The following is a 21,077-nucleotide window of genomic DNA, read 5'->3' as shown; positions in this document are numbered from 1 at the left end:
CTAGATGTAAGGCCATTGCCTCAGCCTTAGAAGGAAGAAAGGAGGGCATGGCTCAGTGAGACAGAGAACCGGCTTTGCATGCAGAAGGTCTCAAGTTCAATCTCCAGCATCTCCAGGTAGGGCAAGGGAAGAAGTTTGCCTGAAACCCTGGAGAGCCGCTGCCAGTCAGTGCTGACAATACTGGGCTAGATGGACCCAGGGTCTGACTCAGTATGAGGCAGCTTCCTATGTTCCTAATTGTGCAGGCCCGAAGTGAGGACAAAGGAGGCAACTGTGCAGCAGGGCCGAGTCACTTGTGGCCCTCCAGATGTTTTGGCCTATAACTCCCATGATCCCTCACCATTAGCTATGCTGGCTAGGGCTGATGAGAACTGTAGGCCAAAACATCTGGAGGGCCACAAGTTACCCATCCCTGCGTACAGCTTCAGGAAAAGGGAGCTATGCAGTCCCTGAGCTAGCCCAAAAGGTGGCTTGGGTCTGATTGAAAATCTACAAAGAGAGAGCACGTCTAAGGATGCTAGAAAAACTGCTTTATTCTTAAGAAAGCCAACACATTTTGGCCCAGATTTTCTTTAGGGCCTCCTTCAGGGGATTCTTTAAAATAGCCTTCAGAGAACTCTGGAAGATATGTCCCATACATTCAATAACTGATGAGCCACTCTAAAGCCCCCAAAACAATCTGGGACAAAATGCATTGGGCTTTCTTAATAAAGCAGTTTTTTTCCTAGCATCCTGAGATGTGATCTCTCATTGTGAATTTCTACTGGATGTTTTCCAGTTTGTTCATATTCTGATTGAACCAGAGCTAAGACGCCAACCTTTGATATATACTGTTTAAATTCTCTCTCCTGCCCATCTTGTGATTGAGAGCAGCTCTGCCTACAGTCACATTGCCAGGACAGAGGACTTACACAGGGTATATTAAGGTAAGTTGGCTCTCCTCTGCCTCGAATATGGTCATTTTGGACTAGCTCAGGGAAACGGCACAGCTCCTTAGCCTTCTTAAGGAGAGGTTGGTATGTCCTTTTGGGGTTCAAATGGAAACTGGCCAAAATAATATAAGCAAAAATTACCAAGATAATGGGGGGGGGGCAAAAGTCAACAAGGGAAAAGAAGTAACTAAATATAAATACAAAAAAGGTCTTTTTAATATATAAATGGGAGCAAAGATGGAAGTGGCTGAAAAGTTTCCTATCAGGCCCACATTTTAGTCCCTTCCAACTCCATGATTCGCAAATAGTGTTTCATGGCCCACCTGTAGCTTGCAGAAACCATGCAAACAGGTTCTCAGGGTGTAGCAGCACAGCAGCAGAAGACAGTGCTGCTTAAAAGATTAACTGGAGATGAGTTCCAGCAGCAGTCAAGGCCAACAGATTGGTTCCAAACAAAGACAAATCATTGGCATGGGGATTACCCCTAATTGGCAGTTGCGCTGAAAGCAATCCCTTACTCTTGGCAATGGCATCTTTGCAGCACATATCATTTGTGTATACGCCATGGAGAAGTGACTGCACTGCAAACCCATGCATGCAAAGTAAATATGCTTCTTTTAAAAAAGTGAGTCTCCGTTAAAAATGCAGTGTGCTCTGCATCCTACAGATTGCTAAACATCACCCTTCACCTCAATCATCCATTCCAGACTGCAGCATTCTTATCACTTAACCACGCAGCACTTCAGGTAGTACAGCCCATCACAAGCCACATTTGACCAGCGTGGTTGACTCAGTATTAATGCACATGACAGGCATCTCTTAACTGTGTGCCCATGTTCCCTGGAACTTCCTCATTTACATCCTGCAAGTGTTTATGAGCAGCTTAGGGGGTCAGTTTCATCGGCCCCTTGGGCAGTCTCCAAAGCTGGCAGTCTGACAGCGCTCGTTAGGTTGCGCTACCAGGAATCACCGCTAGCGCAACAGGAAGCGAGCAGTTCCTAGAGCAACCCTGGAAGCAGGACACTGCAGGGAGGGAGACAATTTCAAGGGCATATCCATGTACGCAAGCGATATAACAAGGATTTGTGAAGCATCAGTAGAGAAGTAAAAGACTCCAGGGAACCGACCTCATAAAAAAGCCCTTCAGGGAACTGCTGGAAGCACTGAGCACACACAAAGCACTGCTCATGATACAGCTCACCATTGCTATTCACAATCTTCTCCGCAGGTGCAAAGCCTCCTCGACAGCGCTCACACATGGCATTTGCAAGAGCGTTGGCCATGTTGCTGCAACAACAAAAGACAGATGCATGAGAAGGTTGCTTTGCCAACCATGTTTTTATGTCAACAGGCAGCTGTTCCAGTCCAGCAATAAACAAAACACATGTCTTTTCTATTGACTTTACTGAGGGATGCCTCCTGGCCCTGCTGGAAGACCAGTGGCAAACACAGACCCACCTCTGATAAGGGGGTGATGTTTCCTCCATCTCTCTGCCCAAATTTCAATCAGTCATGCATCCTATTTCAGGAGCCAGCTGGGAGGAAGATGAAGGCAATGGCGGCAAAGGCAGCAGCCAGACAGGGCCTGCTACAATCAGCATCTGAGTAAGGGAGGTGTGGGAAGGAACAGCCATGTTGCCGCCAGCCCCCGGGAAGGAACTACTATCTGAAGGGTTGGCTGAAGGGAACCTTTCTCTCTCTAAAGAGACTCTTGGGGCCTGTATGAAGGGAATGAAGGAGCCCTGTTTTCCTTTGTGATCCACCTTTGGAGTAGCTTTTGAGGGGAAGACAAGAAAGCAGACATCCCTCCCCCATTATTAAAAGGAAGCAGCAGCTCTTCTGCCCCCACAGTCCAAGTAAAAGTCTCTGACAACACACTCTCTGGTGAGACCCCAAAGGACCTCTCCCCACACCCCCCAGCCATTACCCTGCTACTGGGCATCCTCTGCCTTTGCAGAGCCTGCCCCAGGGCTCTGGCATATGAACCCATAACCCAGTTCAATGGCATGGACAAACAGCAAGAGACTTTTAAAGCTACTACTACACAGTGAGTCACGTTAGCTTGGAGTTGTCTTCTTGATTTCAATGAAAACTACTTCCTAGTAATGTTTAGGATTGACACTGTCACTATAGTTCATAGGATTTGGGGCTCCTTCATATGTGTTACTGGCCTAGCTCACCCCATTTTGTACACTTTAGATGCAGCAGGATACCTGAGCAAGTTGGAAGGTCACATGCACGTGACTTATAGGACATCGCATGAGACCTGCTGCACACGCCATGCCTATATAATCTCTCCATCCTTTTTTCTGGTGCAGATGGATCTCTCTTCTTGCAACAAGCCAACTATCTTGTGTTCTATAGTCTTGGATGATAGAGAACAGGTTGCGGCCCTCCTCTGTGCGACAACCCTTTAGGTACTTTAAGGGCACAATCCTATGCAGGTTTAGACAGAAAAAAAGCTATGCTGGCTGGGGAATGCTGGGAGTTGTAGGACTTTTTTCTGTCTAAACCTGCATAGGATTGTGCCTTAAAGGTGCTATTATATCCCACCTCGGTCTTCTCTTCTTTAGGCTAAATACACCCAGTTCCTTCAATCTTTCCTCCTAGGACTTAGTTTCTAGTCACCTGATCATTGTTGTTGCCCTTCTCTGAATTCGTTCCAATATATCTGAATTGTTCTTAAAGTGTGGTATGCAGAACTGGACAAAGTATTCAAGGTGAGGTCTGAGCAGGGCAGAGCAGAGCGGAACTATCACTTCCCACACTTTTGAAACTATAATTTTATTGATGCAACCTAAAATTACCTTTGCCTTTTTTGCAGCCTCATCACACTGCTAGCTCATAATCAGCTTGTGATTGACTACAACTTCAAGATCCTTTTCACATGTACTATTGTCAAGCCAGGAGTCTCCCATCTTATACCTGTGCTTGATTTCTTTTTCCTAAATGAAGAACTTTGCACTTATCAAATAAGGAACTTTGCACTTCTAACCTATCAAGATAATTTTGAATTTTGTTTGTCTTCTAAGGTATTAGCTACCCCAACCCAATTTTGTGGTATCTGCACATTTGATAAGCATTCCTCCCACCTCCTCCTCCAAGTCATTAATAACAGTGAAGAGTGCAGGGCCCAGAACCGAATCCTGAGGCACCCCACTCGATACCTCTCTCCAGTTTGATGAGGAACCACTGAACAGCATTCTTGGAGTACGGTTCTCCAGCCAGCTGTCGATCCGCCTAGTAGTAGTGCCATCCAGCCCACACTTAACTAGCTTGCTAATCAGAATATCATGGGGCACTCTGTCAAATGCCTTGCTGAAGTCAACACATATTATTTCCATGATCTACTAAGGAAGTTACCCGATTGAAAAACTGTGCATCTGTCGTGCAGCTATTCCATCTTTTTCTCCTTAACAGATTTTCTGCGGTATGAAAAAACTTGGAAGAAGTGATGGGAAAACATGGGTGGGTTATCAGTGGAAGATGATGCCATCCGGACCCCCGTAAAATTTTGTGAATTTGGGAGGGGATTGTCTGGAAAATCAATTACAATACTATGCATTTTTACTCAGAAGTAGGTCCCACTGTGTTTAATGGGACTTATGCACTAGTGTGTTCAGGATTGCAGCTTAAGATACGATCTTATACGTACTTATGTGGAAGTAAGTCCCACAATTCCTGACAGACATGTACAGGATTGTGCTGTGAGGAAGAAATCCTATGCACATTTAATTAAGAACACAAGAGTTGTGCTGGATCAGGCCAAAGTTCAATCTAGTCCAGCTTTCTGTTCCCACAGTAGCCAACCAGATACCTATGGGAAGCCCAGAAGCAGGACATGAGCACAACAGCACCTCCCGCTCATGTGGGGCTTACTTCTAGCTAGATAGGATGCATGGCTCTGCCTACAATGTCACACCATCTCACATTTCACCTGATGAAATGAAGAATGTCTGCAAGATTACATTCACGGAACCTAGAAAAGTAACATTTAAATGTCTTCCCCACTGCAAACAAATATTTCATGCCTGCATATGAAATAGGGCTGTCGTCACTTTATACATGTAGACTGTAAAGCAAGGACAACAAATCTGGTGCCCTCCAGCTGTTTTAGACTACAACTCCCATACTCCCCAGCCAGTATGGCCAATGGTCAGGGATTATGAGAGCTGTAGTCCAAAACATATGGAAGGTACCAGGTTGTTAGCTCTGCTGTAAAGTGGATTATGTGTCCCACTGTCAGAAATCCCACAAAGCACCACTTCTGTTCCAGAACCAGAAACCAATACATACATCACAACACACACACGATTAAAATACATTTAACTCCATGTTAACATCGTGTTAATGTGCAGATCATAAATACATTCTGAATCTCAGCCATAGAGCAGCAGTCAAGAGTATGCTAAAACAAGGCAAGCAACCCAAGTAACAAACCAACTCTGACAAGGTGAACTTACAATCTTGCATAAAAGTCACATATCTCTTTGTATACTTTTACGTCACTGTGCCTACGCTGCAATTTTGACACAGCTCTCTCGCCTTCATTTCCGTGGTCATTGTGCACATCCTGATAAGCGTGCGAGATTTCTTCGTTCTCTGGAATTGGATAGGAACGTCCTCTGCTTTGGAATTCCATACTTAAATTTGCTACCGTTTAAAAGTGCCTGCAACAGAAAGCTCCGAAGAAACCACAGATGGTAACAGTAAGGAGAAAAACAATCTGCAGGACTTAGCTCTGTGCTGTATTAAGAGCTTCAAGTTAAAAGTTCAACTGTAGAGTGGTTTGAATGTCATGGTGAGGCTGGGAGAGATTCACTGGAAGCAAAGCAGCACATTCCATACCAAGGTGGTAACACCAACTTCAGCGGAACATATGATCTCTGCTATCTGCCCGCTGCTAGTGAGAGCTCCGCTAAGGCAATGTTATTTTGAATAACTGTAAGCTAGGGCATGCTTGCTGTCAATAGCAGTCTAATGTGGAAAAACTTACTCCATTGTGTTGGCGTGTGTGTGTGTGTGTATATATATATATATATATATATATATATTGTGAATGTTAACGCCTTTGAAAAGATAACAAGGAAATACCCTGTTAGGAACAGCTTGTTCAAAAAAAATCACTTTATAAATAATTACATGTTCCCAATTTGTTTCCTAGGTCACCCATCTGGAGTTGCTGATGAGCAGTTGTCCTCACCCCCCCACCTCAGACTAGAGAATGCACATGTCCAGAGCTGACTAGGTTGTGTCCTCTTCTGTTTCAATACGCCAACAGCAGCACTGTTATGCAACCAGGAAGAGTGATGAAGACCCTTCCTAGGATGCTTTTTGGATACAGTGATGCATCCCCATGTCAGAAAAAACATTAAATAAATTCATAAATAAATAAGCACTGTTATAGCACCTTTGCTCAGTTCTCAGTGCTTCACGTACATGATCTCAATAGTTCATGTACAATGGTGGTGTTAAATTATCATAATCATACTGCCTCAGTCTCCTGGATTGTTTCCTTCTTGTTTGGGGTCTTTGGAGCTTTGTGTTGCAGCAGGTTTTTGACAATGGAAAATTACATAAGGGATTCCAAAGCAGACAGCATTGCTATGCGAGTCCAGAGAATGAAGAAACCTCGCATATTGTCATAACCTTTGTAAGGTAGGCCTGTTACTTTACAGATGAGGTCACTGATATAGTGATTTGTCTAAGGCCATCCAGTTAGTTCACGTCTAAGCTGAGGTTTGAACCAGAAATGCCCTGGCAAATAGCTCCCGCCCCCCCTCTTAACCAGGGCTATACTAAGAGCACAATCCTGAACTCCAGATCTGCTAGCTAGACAGGGTGATGATGCAGAAGTGCTCTTCCTCTAACAAGTGGGGGCATCTACCCTGGATGCTCCATTTACGCCTGTGGAAAGGTCTACGGGTGTAACTCTACCACCGGCAGTTTCCTGCCGGTGATATAGCCAGTGATACCAAGAGCTTCCCCTATACCAGGAATGGGCAACTTGTGGCCCTCCAGATGGCTTGGCCTACAACTCATATCATTGGCTATGCTGGATAGGGCTGATGGGAGTTGTAGGCCAAAACATCTGGAGGGCCACAAGTTGCCCCCACCTGCCCTACATGGTCCCCTGTCACATTCCTTCGTCCTCCCCCTTCGTAATCAACACACTCCAGGATACCAGGCTTCAGGCTCACTACTTTATTAGTTGAGGACTAGCTTCCTTACAAATGCAAATTCTAGGAAACTCTCAGACTACAATGAAGACAGCTACTGTACACAATTATCAACAGAGGAGCTGAAGTGGAAGTTAGAGAAGTTGCCAGCAGTCTGAACAAGAACTTCCAGGCCAGACTAGCTTAGGCGGGATGCCCTTCCCTTACAGTGGCTCCCTCCTACATAGGTTTTCATGCATAGCCAACCTGGTGGAGCGTCTGAGCTCTGCCTCTAACTTTTCCGGCTCTGCTCTGCAAGGGACCATAGCACCCCTCAAGTCATGCCCCTCACTCTCCTCCTCCCCTGTAACCTGGGTTCTCATGGAGGAGGAAAGGGGGGGCGCGTTCAGGATGAGCCATCTGTGAACCAAGGTCTTGGGAAGAAGGCCTAGCCATATCTGAGCTCGCTAGGGAGGGAGCCTCCCCCTGTTCTGGCTGTTCCCATTCTGAATCCCAGCTGCTAGATATCTCCACATGCTCAGATTCATTCCTGACATCCCCTATACTTCAGGGAAAAGAAAAAAGCTCTTGCTCACAGGGGAGCTCCATATACTTACTAAACTTTCCTGATGCAAAAGGAGGTGCTGTTTGCAAACTATTATATGGAATCAAGTTAATCATTTTTGGTGGAAACATCTTTCTTTGTTCCCAAGGGACATTCACATTTACTCGCAGCTTGTGGAAGGAGAGAAGGAAAGATACAGTACTGCAGCAGCTAATCCCAGCACAAACCTGCAAAATCAGTACGGATAACCCGTCTCTTCCATCCTAGCCCTGTCTCCTTCCCAGAGGGGGCAATGAATGTACAGTCAATTCTGATCAGCAGGATTGCAGCCAATCCATTTCGAAATGAAGTGTAAATCATTTTACCCAGAAGGAAGGCGAACAGCATTTTAGATTCCTGTCTTTATTATATTTGCTGTTGAGTAACAAACTGGAATCTGAATCCTTTCTTTTCAAGCACATGTCAAAATAGGGGATATCGCCTCCACATTGTTACTAGCACAGAGTTATCTGCCTACCCATAAAGCAAAATTGTATGACTGTTTGAACATGATGTATTGGCGATATTCTAAGACTTGTAAAGATAAACAAGACATGTGAATAGATGTGTTGACAGATGCTCAAGTACATGCTGTGCTTGCTGATGAAAACAATTACCTGGATCCAAATTCCATATTTATAGTTTGCTGGGAACAATTATAAGTTTGTCTTTACATCTGCTGCATTGAGGGCCAAGCTACACATGTTAAGCATGTTAGTTTTTTTAAAAAAAGGTGGTTAGGACTTGCCACTTCTCTTTCCCAATGAAAAGCAGCCTCTGGGTGTGTGTGTTCTGTGCCAGGACTGTGGTGCCTTTCCCCTGTTTAACCCTTCCCCTGTGCCATTTCCCGCACTCCAAATACCACCCCCCAGTGCTGTTTGCCCTTGAAGGTGATATATAGCACCTTTGGGAGAAAACAGCAGTTTCAGGGGGGATTTCCTGCAGTAAAATGGTGGAAGGAAAAGAGTTAACTCCATTCCCAGTGCCGCAGTCCCAGTCTGGCTTTTCTCCACAGCTACTTTTTCTTGAGAAACTGAAGTGGCAGGTCCTAATCCCATTTTCAAGTAGCATGCTTAGCATACTTTGTACTTTGGCCATGGACTGAAACTCTCTTTTCTCTTTGGGTCCAGTGAATGGTCTTGGAAGGCCCAACACTGCAGCATTGCTGAAGCTTATGGGGTAAAAGAAGACTGGATGGGAGACACTTCTGGGCCCCCCACATAAGGCTGGGATTTAAGTACAAGAAAGACATTATCTTGACTTCTCAGCATTCCCCTCAATTCATCCCACCCACCAGCCCAACATGCCAAACACTCGAATTATCTGTCACACAAACCCTCAGATTAAAATGGTCTTAACACCTTTTCTATGGCGGGAGTGTGTGAAACAATTATCCTGGCGTCATGGCAGAGGAGATTAATAGGCTGCACTGTAACTTAACTTGTCGATGCAAAACCAAGGAGCTTTCTACCACGGTTTAAATAAATATTGGTTAAACAGAGCAGTTCTCAGCACACTGAAACAACTAAGACAGAGATGAAAAGGGCCCAGACATTTAAAATATATGGTAGCCTTGCAAGTAAGTCCTCAGATATTACTAGCCCACCTACCCATATGTACCTTTTAGCTGTTTCTGGCACACTGGTAATTAAGAAGGACAAAAAGCAGCAGCCTCTGTCAGTTTACAAAGTGAATGATGACTGGAAATTATCATCTTTCCGACAAGGAACTAGGCACGTGACTAATCACAAGCCATTTGTGGCATGAATCTGAAAAACCTGCAACTGATTAAGGTGAGTTTCTGAAATTAAGGCTATAGTCCTAAACACAGTTTCTTGGAAGCCACTTCAGATGAATTCAGTGGGATTTACTTCTAAATAAATGTGTTCAGGAACCAGTGTTTTGTTTGGACTTGGACTGGGGAGATCCACGTTCAAATCCCCATTCAGCTGCAAAATATATCTGGTAGCCTTGGGCAAGTCACTGTCTCTTAAACTAAACTACCGCATAGTATTCTTGCAAGGATAAACCAGAATAATCCACAAGCTCCTTGGGCGAAGCACAACATACAAGTGAGAGACAGACTGATTGATGATGCCTGCCTTAAGAGAGCATCGATGTTCCTTATTCTGCAGTCTTTCTATCTATTCAGCTCTCGCAGACCTTGCAACTTCCATTAGGATTTTGCCTAGGAATATCTATGCTTATAACAAAGTAATCATTACACCAAGTAAGCTGCGACACGTGAGGTGCAGAAACTTAATGCTTGTGTGTGTAAACTGGGCTCCTTGCTAGAATCTGGCTCAGTTCACTGGGCTGGGCTTCAGCCTGTCACGATGCAGTGAATTTGGCTCTCCCTCCTTTTAATTAGCAGCTTTTAAAGCAGCCTTCCCCGACCTGGGGTCCTACATGTATTCCAGACTTCATCTCCCGTCTGCCCTAGCCAGCATGGCCAATGGTCAGGAGTTGTAGTCCAAAACATCTGCAGTGCATCTGGTTGGGAAAGGCTGTTTTAAAGCATGAAATAGCATTTTCACCCTGGCACACTTCTTGGAATAAACAATTCACATACAAATAAACATACAGAAGAAATTGTAGAAGTGTTTCTGCTTCAGCTGAGTATATTAACATATTTTTATTACTTTAAGACAATGACCTGAACAGTTCATCCAGTAGCTATAATTAATACCCTGACCAGACCAAACCAAACACTCAGCCTGCCATGAAGGACTTCTCGTATGTCCATGAAGTTCCTTATACGGTTGGGATAACTGTCAACACCAGACTTTCTGGCTCTCAGCTACATTCTTATTATAGTAACAACTCCACTGCAGATACCATGCTGAAGACTGACCTTCAGCTAAGGTAGCGGGGGCAGTGTTGACTCCTTTACTAAGTAGCATGTCAGTCCCCAAGAGTTCCCTCTGTAAGCAAACAGTGGATGAAACAGAGGATGAAAGAACATTTATTTTAATGAGCATGTTTTTGGTTACATAAGGATCTACTTCCATCTTGTATCTTGTATAAAATGGTTGTGCCCTCCACTAGTAAAAATCCAGTTCTCATATTTAAGTTAAAAAGTAGTTTTAGGGGAACTAATGAAGACTGAACTCTCAAGTGTAGTACCAAAGCGTCTTGCAGCATATTAAGGTCTAACCAATTTATTATGGCATAAACTTTTGTGGGCTAGAGTTCACTGCATCACACACACACAGAGAAAAAACGTACGCCACAATACATTTGTTAGTCTTTAATATGCTACAAAACTTCTTGATGTTTTTGCTGCAACAGACTAATGCAGCTACTCCTCTGGAAGTTAGGACCAATGTCACAGCCAGGATCTGGATCCAATGCAATGTTAGTCATCCTTAGAGAGAACCCATTGAAATCAATGGAATTTAAGTTAATCATGACTACTGATTCCCATTCACTTCAACAGGTCCACTCTAAGAATGCCTAAGTCTGCATCCAGCCCACTGACAGTGCAACCCTATACCCATTTACTTGAGAATAAGCCTCAATTCTGTTTTTGAGTAGAATGTTTAGTACTTGGCTGCACATTGCTGAACTTTTATTTATGCATCAAAAAGCGAGCTGGAAGACAAGACATTCAAAGAGACACTTTAATTGTGAGTGCCAAGGAGAGGGGCTACAGGATGGGAGTGCAGATGTGTTTGTCCCATGCAGCTGAATAGCTGCCATGATGTGCTTTTTCCTATCCAGGAGTGAAATCTGTGTAGCAACACTGTCACGTGATGCAGCCCTAATTGCATTCAGTACAGATGGTGCAAACAGCCCTTTTAGTCATTGCCTCTGGTAGACAGTTTCTGTCTGCGCCTGCCTGAGAACGCTAGACAGAGATTGCACAGAGGTAAACATTGAGCGGCTCCATGTATGGATTCTAGCCAAACCTAATTCAACAAAACCACATCATGGAATTCTTCCTGGACTGTGCTCTTCAGACTGCAGGTTAGGGATAGCATTTATGAAGGCCTCCCCCCACTCACCCCAGGAAAAGTTTCCTGCATGTAGAAAATAAAGCAGATCAGAGAGAAAGAGATTCTAGCTTAGCTTACTCTCTGGGGTGCTGGATTTCTATGTGCAGGGAAGGGGTCTTTTTTGTTTCAAAGTGGTGTAGTAGCCACTTTTTTGTTTTAAAGTGGTGTAACAGTGGGAGAGCATAAAAATATGTATCCCCACCTGCAGGACAAAGCGGTACAGTCTCAAAAAGGCTCAGCTACAGTTTGCTAAGCATGCTAGCTTTTAATCTCATTAAGCAGGCTGCGATACAATAGTTACAGGCCTGTCTGGGCTCTACCATGACCATAAGTTGCAAGTCAACTCTCTATATTCTCACTATACTGCTGGCAAATAACATTTCAAAATGAATATGCAGAAAACAGTCATCACACTTATGCTGCATCTCAGCCTTCCCAAACTGGTGTCCTCCAGGTGTGTTGGACTGCAACTCCCATCACTCCCAGCCAGCATGACCAATGGTCAGGGATGATGGGAGTTGTAGTTCAAAACATCTGGAGGACATTAGGTTGCCTATTCCTGCTGTAGAGTGCCACGTACACCGACAGGATGATATAAAGTATAATGGCAATCATTCACCCAGTGTCACCCAATTCACCCAATTCTTGAAATGCCAGGTGCCGCAACTTCAGCATGCCTGGAAACACATAGGCACTTTGTGTGGTTGCTCAGAGGTGAAGGAAAGGCATGCAGTATATGCTCCAATGAGCTCTCTTCTGCATTATTTTCTTCACATATTCCAGATCTGACTGCTGGCACTGGAAAAGAGGTTTCAGGGCCAAGACCTAGGGAGCCATGTTTCAGTTTACGTTCACCCAGAAACAGTATTTAGGAAGTTTTATCTCCAAGCACCATATATGCCTGACTGGCTAAGAAGTCTCCCCCCACCTCCCGCCATAAAAACATGTGAGTTTACATTGTGCTTTTAAAACTGTGCCAATTATTCAAATGGGAGCATGCGTGGAGAGATATCCCATTGAACAGGCCAAAATGAATGAGAAAACTCACTGTTTACAAGAACAAAACTTAAGCAGACTAGCTGAGGCTAGTTCATATCTTTTAGATGACCGATAACAGGTTTCAGTAGTTGTTTAAGGAACATGGATTGAGAGGGTTTACTAAACGCACTCTTTCAAGGACAGAGGGGACGCACATGAAATAAATACACTGTGAAAGACACAGACACTTTCCCATTTGTCTTTCTTTTTTTTAATAGAGTCCTTACCAATGACAATTTAAAAAGAAGCAGCTATGGGTTGGATCCAGACTAAGTTATTTTAATGTTCCCAGAAGATGGTGCTGGAGGATTACTGCTCGGCCCACTGGGGATTGGGAGTACAAGTTGTTCTGGGTGGGGCTGCACTCTCGCTGAAGGATCAGCAACTCTTCTTGGGAGTGCTCCTGGATCTGGCTTTGCTCCTGGATGCTCAGGTTGCAGCCCTGGCCAAGAGTGCTTGAACTGTTGCAATCTGCTCTACATAGAGCTGCCCTTGAAGAGCATTTGGAAACTTCAGCGGATGCAAAACACTGCAGCCAGGTTGCTTTCTGATGTGTGCTTTATAGTCCATATTACACTGCTCCTACATCAGCTTCACAGGCTTCTAATCTTGTTTCTGGGTCCAATTCAAAGTGCTGGTTCTTATGTATAAAGCCCTAAAACCACTTGGGGTGAGGACATCTGAAAGACCGCCTCCTTTCATATGAACTTGCCTGGAACTTACGATCTTCCTCTGAGGCCCTGTTACATGTCCCACCATCGAAAGAGGTTAGATTGGTGGGAATGTACGGCAGAGCCTTTTCTGCAGCAGCACCCTGATTTTAGAACTCCTGCCCTAGGGTGGTTAGATTAACCACTTCATTGATTAGCTCCCAACAGGTGGTAAAGACATTCCTGTTCCAATGAGCATTGGTTGGTTTTTAAGGGTTGATAGCTCAGTTTATTCTTTTGGATGTTTTTAGTGTTCTGTTTTAAGTCTTTGTAGCGATTTAAACAGTTTAAACATTTGTTTTATATACCGCCTTGAGGGCCTTATGGCCAAAAGGCCATCTATAAACATTTTCATCTACAAATTAAACTGGGCTCCCATTGAAATCAATGTGATTAAAATGGGAAACGTGATTAAAATGGGAATGAAATGCAACTAACTTATACAGGTCCGACCCTGATATTAACAGAATTCTGAACTGATGGGGCACAAGAGAAAACGGTTTCATCTATTGGAAGCTTGCATGGTGAAATGGCTACAAAACCTTCTTCAGGAATGTATTTTAAAATTCAGCCTAAGCACCCCCCCCCCCTACGAGTGGCATAAGCCACTAGTTTTTAACGAGTGGGATGGGATCTGGAAGGAGTGTCATGCTATAGCTCAGCCTTGCCATGGTGGGAGCTGCAGTCCAACACACCTGAAAGGGGCCTGGTTGGGGAAGGCTGCTTTGGTCTAAGGTGAGCGTTCCTTGTAAGGGAAGGGAATGAAAGAGAAAGAGGGGGAGAGGGAGAAAGGATCAGCAGGTGCAACAGGAGAGCACAGATCTCTTCTAGATTTCATGGTAGTGTGGAAGAGGGAACTTTAGCCTGGGCAGGTTTCCTCATCCCTGCATGGCAAGTTGCACCCACCAAAATCCCTTCTCCTATACAACTCTTCATGTGATAGGTGCCCCATTTCCATGCAACCTGGGATGGGCTCCAATTCCCTTTGCAGCCTCAGAGCTACCTGGCCCTGGAACTGCAGAGAAAGCCAAAGCCCATGTTGGGCTAGGGACTGCCTCGCAGGCTTCCATCTCCCTTTGCAGCTGTGAAGCAACTGGCGCTGAGAACCAGAGCTTGGGGAATGGGATAGGGTGTAGTGGCAGGGGGTGAACTGAGGTGAGTAGAGGAGGGGGTGGGTAACTCCCTTCCTCGAAGAATTCTTAGCAACACTGGCTTAAAGCTGTTGAACCCTTGCCAACCGGGTGGAATTGGCTGTGACCTATGGCCCTCAAAACCGGAATCTGGCCTGATGTTGTTTTTCCAGAGGAGCAATCCTGGGATAATCCTGTGTGCAAATTGTCAGGCACCTGTCCATGTACTTTCCCCAACTATATATACTCCAAAGCTGCTTTTTGGAGGGGTGTGGGGTAGATCTACCCATCACCGCCTGCTCCCTCGTGAAATGTACTGGCCAGATGTAAGAGAAGAGATAAGAACTTTCCAGTCAAGGGCTTGTTGCCTCACACCTTCTGCTGTCCTCCTCTCTGCCAGTTGGGAGAATGTATTGCCTCCTGCTTACCTCTCCTGTGAAGCGTGGCCAAACATAACATGGCCAAGGGGGATCTGCTGCTGCTGCTGGCATGGCAGCCTGTGTAGTCAGCGTGCGCAATGTGCTGCCTGCTGCATACCCCACATCCAGTCATTTTGCACCCCAGGGCTAGTGAGTAAACCAAGAGGCATTTTGTGAAGAACGATTAGGCAACATGCCTGCAAAAGTGTACTGGTAAAGGTGAGGGCAAGGGAGAGGAAAAAAAAGGTGTGTCACTCTGCGGATATTCAAGCCTTTGAGCAATGGAAATATCCTACATCTTATGCAGTGCCACAGCCAGACAAAACATGGGTCATGATTTCCTAGTGTAAATAGCGGTGGGGTAGTTCTTTCAAAATCAGAAATGGCAAAAACTAAAAATAAAATAGAAATTCACAGCAATAAAAACTAACTGTATATAGAATCTGCGTGTGTGTGTGTGTGTGTGTGCACATGCACCCCCCCACACCCTAAAATGGTGGTGTCTTGATCTTGGCTGAGGCCTGAAGGCACTGCTGTAATTCATATAATAATAACAGGGTGAAGCTACATTAAAAACCATCTTAACTTTCAAGTCCAAAGCTAGTGGCAACTCGTATTGAACTTCAAAAGGGATCATTCAATTTCCAGTGCAGCAACATTTTTAAGAAAAAAAGGAGAACCAATGCATTCATGTGGTGCCATAAATGTGCAGGTACGGAAACACTGCTCAGAAGAGATGAGACACAAACTTGTTCTTAGGAGGTAAGAGAACCCTGGCTAAAGGAGATGCAATAGTTAGGACGTTATGTTTTATCTCTGGGGGAGCTGGAAGCAAACAGTGCTTTACTCAAGGACAGGGCCAACGTTATCACTGAAACGACATTGAAACACAGGGCTTGAGCACCAACTACCAGTAGACACCTCTTTCAGACTGGTACTTCCCAGTACAGAAGTGCTTCCCAAGAGCGGAGCAACAAAGCCTGGGATGAGACACTAAAGCAGCAGCCTGTGTTGGCAATGCAAAGAGGCTCTGGGCAGCACTAGATTAACTGCAGAGTGTATGCGGGCAGGAGATGGATGAAGATGTGGCCATGACTGCCTCACCTGTGTAGCATCTTGAGACCTTTTTAAGCTAGAGCAGCCTTCCCCAACTGGGCATCCTCCAGAGGAGTTTGACTATAGCTCCCATAATCCCCAGCCAGCACAACCAATGATGGGGATCATGGGAGTTGTAGTTCAAAACATCTGGAGGGCACCAGGTGAGGGAAGGCTGAGCTACAGACACAGTTGACCCATGTCATTGTGTCACCTGAGATGAAACTTTCTGAATGGTACCTCCAACAGCAGTTTAGCAACAGCCCACATTAAATAACTGATAATCCATTCTCCCTTAACGATGCCCAAATTCTATTCCCCAAAGCTTTGCCTCAGGGCAAGGCCAGCCCTGGGACAGCATTTATGAATTGTATCCAATGTTTGTTCTGACTTAGTGTAGTCCCATTGAAATGAATGGCACTTAAGCTAGACTCACACTGGATACAACCTATTGTTTTTAGCTGGAGATGCTCTGAATTGTGGTTTAACTATCAGGAAGCTGCTCTAACTGTATGGACACATGTTGCTTTTTCTTCTGCCATACGCTACTCAGATATGTAGAATCAGGCTACAAGGCCGTAGCCTGATACCACAGGCTACAGCCAGTCCACAGCACTTGGGTAGAGCATTCCTATGCATGTCTGTTCAGAAGTTAAGTCCCACCAAGTTCAGTGGGATTTATTCACAGGTAAGCATGCAGAGTACTGCGGTCTTAGTTTCATGTGTAAATAAGTTCCACTTAAACGAATGGGATTTGTGACCAAATGCATCTCTTTTCATGACTGGGATGTAGTTAATCTAAAAGGACACAAACAAGGCCATTCAGGATTAAGAAACTGAATGTAGAAATCAACATGGACAAAGGGTTTGCAAGTTTCTCCTCTAGTATGCACTCTTAGGGCGCAATCCTATGCATGTTTAGACAGAAAAAAGTCCTACAACTCCCAGCATGCCCCAGCCAGCATGGAGTTGCAGAACTTTTTCTGTCTAAACATGCATAGGATTGCACCCTTAATGTCCTTAATATGTTACCTACAATGGAAATTGCAGAGAACCTTGAAAGCCTGCTGAAAAGTAGGAAAAACTGACCAATATGACTACAGATTATGTCCAAGATAGACCAGGAATTTTTCAAGCCACAGCCCCTATGAAAGATTTTATGCATCACCTACATATTTTAAGCATGCCTATACACAAGGAAACAAAGAATTTTGATTAGCACTGTCAAAAAGTATAGGCTCCGCCTATCTTGATTTGTTCTCATTTTCTAAATAATTATCTATAAATAAACCAATGTGTAGGTGATGCGATGCATATGATACAGCACTCCAAAACAAAACAAATGACCAACAACAGCATGCACAGTTTATAAAAATATATATAAAACAGATTTTAAAATGTGAAATGTTTTGGCATTACATGGATGCACCATTGTTGGTCATTTGTCTTATTTATCTATGCAGTTGCATATTTATTCCTCACTTCCTCTGATGAGCTTAGGATGCCATATATGGTCTCCACTTTGATCCTCACAATAACCCTGTAAGGTAGGTTAGGCTAGGAGATAGTGCCTGGCCCAGTAAACTTTGTGGCTATTTGAACCCAGGTTTCCCTGGACTGCCCAATATTCTAACCACTCCATCGCACTGGCTCTCAATATGTAACAGTTCTGAGCTACACACCTTTTTGGTAGGATGGTGTGACATATTTTGCATTATCAAGAACAGGACAGCATGAGGACTAAGTTCCAATAGCCATTTCTCCAGGTGCTACCCATACAAGTAAGAGAAAAAGTGATTTCTATCACTGTTGTCCAAACAAAACTCAACACTGGACCAATGGACCAATGAGCGCTACTGAGCTTGCTCAGGCCTCATGAGGCTGTTTTGGGGTCCCTCTCTTAAGAGTTTTAAAGATTTTTTGTACTTCTGCAAGCCTAGGTTTCCCCCAAGTCTGCAGATGCCTTCTTCTTTTGCACAGATGGTGCTTCTTTTGGCTACATAAACAATGAAACTCACCTTTGAACATTGGAAATAGATGTTCAGCTGCTGGCCTTTAAGCCTTTTCCTGAATTGGCAGATGTCATTGTATCATGGGGTATGCTTTATTTTCAAAGTCTGTTCCCTGCTATAGATGACTGCTATACCCTAGATAGTGCTGCTTTCTTCTTTTTAAGGTTTTTGATCTGGCAAGTCTAATGGCAGCATAAAAAATAAGCAGCTCAGAGTTCCAGAGATGTTTAGTATTGCTGTGTTAAATTAGCAAAAAACAAAAGGAGTCACAAAAGCAATGCTCTAGTCATAGCATGACAGGAAACTCTTCCCCTTCACTATTGCATTTGGCAGCATTTTTTTTAACAGCATGATAATGGCACTGGTGAGTTTCCAAAAGCCGAGTTCCTTTTTAGAAGTAACACATGTTTTTCACTAACCTGCACTTAAAAGTTAATACTTTTAAAAATGCAGGTCAATGAAAAAAACTCTCATTTTGCTTTTAAAAAGGAATTCAAATTTTGGTAACCAACCAGTGTCATTAATGGTTGGGTGTTCTTTTTAGATTTGTTTTGGTTACTCTCCCATCATAAGGTCATATAAAGTGGTTCTACTGCATTCTTTTGTCACAAGGCATTTTGATTTAAAAAATCCTATTAAAAAAAGTCTGATCTAACAAATTACACATCACTTTTTTATTTGAAAAACCCTATAGATCAACACTTCTAGGATTCCCAAAAGGTTATGGAACTCTCCTCATTTCAATACTATTGTGCTTTGGGGACTAAAACTGATTTTTCAGACTGTCAGCTCTTGGGAAAATTAAGCAGTGATTAAAAGTCTGCGGGGAACAGTATGGACACTTCTCACTGTCACTCCCATAGCTACTGCAGCATTTATGATAATAATCAAGCTCCTGCGAAACATTCCCAGTGGAGTAAATTGAAAACAGTTGCTTCCTCTTAACTCTTCCTAGATCATTCCAGGACTCCGAGACAATTTCCAGTCACGCATGTTTTGTAACTAACTTTATTATAACTCACCTCCCTGTACTCTGTTTCCTGCATTTTTTCTGTTTTTGTTGCAAACTGTCCTGTAACCTAAAAAAGCACCCTGACCTTCTCATTAATCATTAATTTCTTCTTTTTCTCTGCCACTCACCTTAGCTTCTGTTCAGGTAACCCGTGAAGACCCAGACTATCTGGGCGATCCCGTCTTCTCCTGTACAGACCTGAGTACGACAATTCTTTCAGCTGTAATGCAGTCATTTTGCTCTGCCCACGGTTTCCCCCCCTCCGTTCCAAAAAGTTTATGTCAAGCACCACGGCTGCCAAGATGCTTGAAGGGAGCGAGTTCAGCACAGTGCCGCCTGCACACCTGCATGGATCAGAATTGTAAGTCTCCCCACGGAGGCGGCTGCTGCCCTGCTTCCTGTTTCTCATAGGTACACACCCTCTAGAAGGGCACGGTGTTTCCTTTAGCAGTAAGCCTCGCACCTAAGGGATGCTTCGGTGACAATCAGCCGTTTTGTGCCCAGATCAGAAGCAAATAAAACCACTCACTCTCCAACCCCCACCTCCAGATACACAGACAGAAATCAACAAAAACAATAAAACCACTACAGTCCTCTTCCTGCCTCTTGCAATCAGGTGAAAATCTCCAACTCAACTGTTACACCACCATGAACCATAACAAAAGCAAAACCTCAGCACTTCACTGATCAGGGCAGGCCAGTGGGCTTTCAATCCAGAATTTATTCAGCATATGAAGTGATTTTATTTTTTTTTAAGTAGTGAAGTACAGTAGATGGGTGAAAGATTTCCTTAACTCTGAGACACTTCTTCAAACTGCAGACTGAGGGCTAACGTGACTGAACAAAATTCCTTCTAAAGAAAAGGCAAGATGTAGGGAAAAACTATGTTTTCAATATTTCTGACCAGGCTGTAAGTGTCAAAAGTGACATCATTCATCACTCATCATTCTACTGGGCTTTGGGACAAGGTCCACTGGAGACTATGGAAACAAGAAGGGAATAAATGGGTTTCTGTAAAAGATGAAGCTGATAACCAGGGAGATCTAGGTTATACATGCCTCATTTAACCTTGCAACAAAAAGTCCATCTCTTGTGGACTTTTATAGGTATAAACTGATTTGCAGATTGACCAAAATCTGAATCTCTCTCTCTCTCTCTCTCTCTCTCTCATTCACTCACACATACACACACACACACCCCATGCATAGAGCACAAATATATGAGGGAGATTGAACTTTCCTTCTATAAACTGAGGATTTTTGTTTAAACAGGGATGGGGAACCTCTGGTCTGTGGGCCAACTTTGGCCTGATCCAATCAGTGATCAGAGATAAGAGCAGAATTCCCCTTAGTGTGCTGCTTTCTCTCTCAATTGGGAAGGGGAGCTGTGCGCTAAGCACTTCGCCCACCCTGCATCCTTCCCAGTGGGGGAAGGTGCAGGGCTGGCAAAGCCATCCTGTCCAAGGCACCAGCTGGAAGAGTACTCTTCCAGCCGGTGCCTCAGTCAGGGTGGCTTCACTGCACATGGGCTTCCCCTGGTTTCCCCACCCATTATATATTTTGTGAAGAACTTCCAGTGGCATAAAACACCCTTCCCCAACCTGGTGCCTACAACTCCCATCACTCCAGCCATTGGCCATGTGTTGTCTAATTTGTGTTTTATTATTAATGTTACAGTCCCCTGAAAAAGGCCTCAAAATTAGAGACAGGCCGAAATGTATTGGGCTTCTTGTCAATAAACATATCTTGCATCCTGAAAACATGTTTCTGTCCTTTGTGACCTGTCTACAGTGGCCAGCCACATGTGTCTGGGAAGCCCATTGGCAGTGCATAAAGGCAACTGTTCCCCTTCCTTTATCCTAACTGGTATTCTGAGATATACAGTTACTGAACATGGAGGTTACATTTAGTTGCTAACGGACACCGACAGATTGTTTCTTTTAAAGCCATCTAAACCAGGGGTGTAGAAC

The 21,077-nt window shown here is 44.1% G+C and overlaps 1 protein-coding gene across 8 annotated transcripts in view; it reads right to left on the bottom strand.

The window, feature by feature from the left end:
- The window catches only part of LIMS1 (LIM zinc finger domain containing 1), a 105,674-nt gene that overhangs the window by 25,049 nt on the left and 59,548 nt on the right, over positions 1–21,077 (bottom strand). For 4 of the 8 annotated variants that reach the window (XM_084844508.1, XM_084844509.1, XM_084844511.1 and 1 more), the window contains exon 2: positions 2,060–2,219. The exons of 1 other annotated variant lie outside the window; for it this stretch is intronic. In XM_084844508.1, the coding sequence (XP_084700634.1) occupies positions 2,060–2,219 (160 nt within the window). Of the gene's footprint in view, positions 1–2,059; positions 2,220–5,395; positions 5,782–19,236; positions 19,603–21,077 lie in introns of those variants that run through there. 3 more of the 8 variants (XM_084844506.1, XM_084844507.1, XM_084844513.1) reach the window with 3 other exon arrangements.

Source organism: Heloderma suspectum, chromosome 3, assembly GCF_057233095.1.
Source record: "Heloderma suspectum isolate Gila_16-S chromosome 3, 16-S_ref, whole genome shotgun sequence".
NCBI classification, from domain to species: Eukaryota; Metazoa; Chordata; class Lepidosauria; order Squamata; family Helodermatidae; genus Heloderma; species Heloderma suspectum.
Note: the sequence above shows the minus strand (reverse complement) of the source record. Positions and strands in the feature narration are given on the sequence as shown.